This window comes from Mandrillus leucophaeus, unplaced genomic scaffold, assembly GCF_000951045.1.
Source record: "Mandrillus leucophaeus isolate KB7577 unplaced genomic scaffold, Mleu.le_1.0 Scaffold330, whole genome shotgun sequence".
Lineage (NCBI taxonomy): Eukaryota > Metazoa > Chordata > Mammalia > Primates > Cercopithecidae > Mandrillus > Mandrillus leucophaeus.
Window position 1 is genome coordinate 929,681 of NW_012103477.1, and position 4,180 is coordinate 933,860.

General features: G+C 50.0%; 1 protein-coding gene across 1 annotated transcript in view; it reads left to right on the top strand.

Annotated features, from left to right (window-relative positions):
- DFFB (DNA fragmentation factor, 40kDa, beta polypeptide (caspase-activated DNase)) overlaps positions 1-4,180 on the top strand; it is a 56,666-nt gene that overhangs the window by 12,006 nt on the left and 40,480 nt on the right. Inside the window, exon 3 of the mRNA XM_011988445.1 lies at positions 2,944-3,132. Within this exon, the coding sequence (XP_011843835.1) occupies positions 2,944-3,132 (189 nt within the window). The remainder of the gene's footprint in view (positions 1-2,943; positions 3,133-4,180) is intronic.

Sequence of the window (4,180 nt, forward strand, 5' to 3'; positions counted from 1 at the left end):
AAAAAAAAAAAAAAAAAAGAATATATAAAGAATCCTTATAGCTTAATAGTGAAAAGATAACCCAGTTAAACATGGGCGGAAGTTCTGAATAGAAAGAAATGTCTGCAAGGAAGATATTCACGTGGTCGGTAAGCACATGGAAAGATGCTTGAGGTCATCAGTCATCAGGGAACTGCACATCAAAACCACCGTGAGATGCTACTTCACACCCACTTGGATAACAACCAGCGTGGGTGAGGATGCGGAGCAGCTGGAACCCTCAGGCGCCGCCGGTGGGAAGGGAAAACAGTGCGGCTGCTGTGGAAAATAGTGTCTCAAACAATTACACAGAATCGCCATATGACCCAGCAACCCCACCCCTAGGTATGTACCCAAGAGAAATGAAAACACGCCCACACCAAAACTCGTCCGTGAGCATTTACAGTGGCTTTATTCATAACAGCCAAAAGACAGAAACCACCCAAGTCTCCAGGGATAAACACATGGATAAACAAAGGGTGGCACCTCCCTACGATGGAATTACTCACCATGAAGAGGAATGAAACACAGCGTGGCCGAGCCTCGAAACCATGCCGAGTCAAGAAGCCCGCACATGCAGTAGGGTTCCATTCACAGGAAACCTCCAGAACGGGGATGTTAGAGAGATTGAAAATAGATTAGTGGTTGTTTAGGGTTGGAGGTAGGGTGGAGGGGAGGGAGGTTGGCAGCTAAAGAGTATGAGGTTTTGGCCGGGCGCGGTGGCTCACGCCTGTAATCCCAGCACTTTGGGAGGCCGAGACGGGCGGATCACGAGGTCAGGAGATCGAGACCATCCTGGCTAACACGGTGAAACCCCGTCTCTACTAAAAAAAATACAAAAAACTAGCCGGGCGAGGTGGCGGCGCCTGTAGTCCCAGCTACTCGGGAGGCTGAGGCAGGAGAATGGTGCAAACCCGGGAGGCGGAGCTTGCAGTGAGCCGAGATCCGGCCACCGCACTCCAGCCCGGGCGACAGCGCGAGACTCCGTCTAAAAAAAAAAAAAAATATGAGGTTTCTTTTTGAGGTGGTGAACATGTTCTGAAATTGACTATGGATGTGGTTGCACAACTCTGGGAATGTAATAAAACCCACTGAATTGTACACTTTATTTTTTTGAGACAGAGTCTTGCCCTGTTGCCAGACTGGAGTACAGTGGAGTGATCTCGGCTCACCGCAACCTCCACCTCCCGGGTTCAAGCGATTCTGTTGTCTCAGCCTCCCGAGTAGCTGGGATTACAGGCACGCACCACCACACCCGGCTAATTTTCGTATTTTTAGTACAGACAGGGTTTCACCATGTTGGCCAGGATGGTCGCGATCTTCTGACCTTGTGATCTGCCCGCTTTGGCCTCCGAAAGTGCTAGGATTACAGGCATGAGCCATGGCGCCCGGCCTCTTAATTGTACACTTTAAATGGCTGAATTGTAAGGAGTGTGGATGATATTTCAATAAAGTTACTTAAAATAAAGAAAAGAAACTGCCAAGTTGTATGCTAGAGTGGCCATCTTACCTTTTCACTGTGCCGTTTCTATGCGGCCTCGCCAGCTTTTGGTGCTGTTGCTACTTTTAATTTTAGCCATTCCGATTGCAGTGTGGTGATGTCTCATTGCGCCCTTAATTTGCATTTCCCTAATGGCTAACAATGCTGACTATCTGAATATCTTTTGTAAAAATAGAGACAGGGTCTCGCTCTGTTGCCCAGGTTGGAGTGCAGTGGCAATTATGGCTCACTGTAACCCTAAACTCCTGGGCTCAAGCAATCCTTCTACCTCAGCCTCCCAAGTAACTGGGACTACAGGTGTGCACCACCATGCGCAACTAATTATTTTTTTTTTTAGAGATGGGGTCTTGCGTTTTTTTTTTTTAGAGATGAAGTGTTGGTTGCCAGGTTGGTCTCAAACTCCTGCCCTTAAGTGATTCTTCCACCTTGGTCTCTGAAAGTGCCGGGATTATAGGCGTGAGCCACTGTGCCCAGTCCTAAATATCTTTTTATGTGCTTATTTGCCATCTGTAGATTCTCCTTGGTGAAGTGTTTCATGTCTCTTGTCCATTTTCTAATTGGATTATTTTTATTTATTTATTTACTGTTGAGTTTTGAAAGTCACCCTCCCCCGCCACCAAAATACCTGGACAGGAGTGCTTTGTCAGACATGTGGTTTGCAAATATTTACCCTGTGGCTTGTCTTTTCATTCTCTTAAGAACTTTTTTTTGCAGAGTAAGAGTTTTTAGTTTTGAGGAAGCTCAGTGTGTGGACTTTCTCTTTTATGCAGTGCTTTTGATGTTAGGTCTAAGGGCTTCCCCCAAGTCCTCACTCTGCAGCGTGACCTCCTGTCTTCTTCTGATCTGCTGATGTCATCGTGAGACTTTTCTCACATGGTGGATCGCACTGATCGATTTTCAGGTGTGAACCAGCCTTGCATTCCCACTTGGCCGTGGTGATACTTCTTTTTGCGTGTTACTGAATTCTCTTTGCTAACATTTTGTTAAGGTCCTGGGTAGAATTTGCTCTGACTCCCTATTAAGAGCCTGCCCGGAGAGCTCGCTGCTTCAGGGAGTTGTGAAAAGGCTCCAGGAGAGAGCAGGAAAAGTGACTGGAAGGGTCTGAAAGCAAGGTCTCCAGGAAGGGCCACAGGAGGGGCGGTGTGGTTTGGAGGGAGGAGGCCAAATGGGAAAGCAGCCGTCTCTCTGGGTGCGCTTTCGTCTGTCTTCTAAAGCACACCCCGCCCCTCCTCTGTCCTCATGCCGCCCTGGTGCGTGGTCCCCAGCTGCTGGTGTCAGGGCAAGGACAAAGACCCGGGAGTCTGAGTCCTGGTGATTGCCAGGCCCTGGGGAATGGGGGGAGATGTGGTCGGAGGCTCTTGTGACCGGGGCAGGATGTGTCTTCTGCTGGACTGGCACCTTTTTGTTTGTCCTGTTGGTGGCAGATGTAAGTGACATCGGGCGCTTCCTCAGTGCATTTCACGAGCCGCACGCGGGGCTCGTCCAGGCCGCCCAGCAGCTGCTGTGTGATGAGCAGGCCCCGCAGAGGCAGAGGCTGCTGGCCGACCTCCTGCACAATGTCAGCCAGAACATTGCAGCCGAGACCCGGGCTGAGGACCCGCCGTGGTTTGAAGGTGCGTGGGGGCTGCACCCGGGCTGAGGACCCGCAGTGGTTTGAAGGTGCGTGGGGGCTGCACCTGGGCGGTGGACTTGCGTGGTTTGAAGGTGCGTGGGGGCGGCACCTAGGCGGAGGACCTGCGTGGTTTGAAGGTGCGTGGAGGCTGCAGCTGGCAGAGGAAAGCCTTTTTCAGAGCCTAAGGTGCCAGGAGAAGTTGGGTTCCAAAAAGCCCCCAACGAAGGGCTGGCCTGTACCCTTGTGGGTTGAGGTGGGGGACTCTGAAGAAAATGTGCTCATTTTCCAGCCTCGTGGGAAAGGCACCCAGCAAGGACTCACGTGGGGCCAGAGTCCAGGGCAGCCCTCAGATGGGACTTTTTATTCTTTTTATTTTATTTTTTGAGATGGAGTCTCGCTCTGTCACCCAGGCTGGAGTGCAGTGGCGTGATCTTGGCTCACTGCAACTTCTGCCTCCCAGGTTCAAGCGATTCTCCTGCCTCAGCCTCCGGAGTAGCTGGGATTAAGGCAGGTGCCACCACGCCTGGCTTATTTTTAGTACAGATGAGGTTTCACCATGTTGGCCAGGCTGGTCTTGAACTTCTGACCTCAGCCTCCCAAAGTGCTAGGATTACAGGTGTGAACTACTATGCCTGGCCTATTATAATTATTTTAAAAATTGTGATAAAGTACATATGACATAAAATTTACCATCTCAACCATTTTTTAGTGCACAGGTCATTGGCATTAGGGACAGTCACATGTGCGGCCATCCCCACCGTCATCTCCAGAACTCCTTCTACCTTGCAAGGCTGAACCCGTGTCCCCGTTCCATTCACTCTCCATTCCCCTCCTCCAGCCCCTGGCAGCCACCGTTCTGGTTTCTGTCTCTCTGATTCGATGACTCTAGGGACCTCATATGAATGGAGTCACATAGTATTTGTCCTTTTGTCACTGACTTATTGCACTCAGCACAGTGTCCTCAAGGTTCCTCCATGTCATAGAATATATCAAAATTTCCTTCTTTTTAAGGCCGAATGACACTCCACTGTGTGTACATACTACACTCT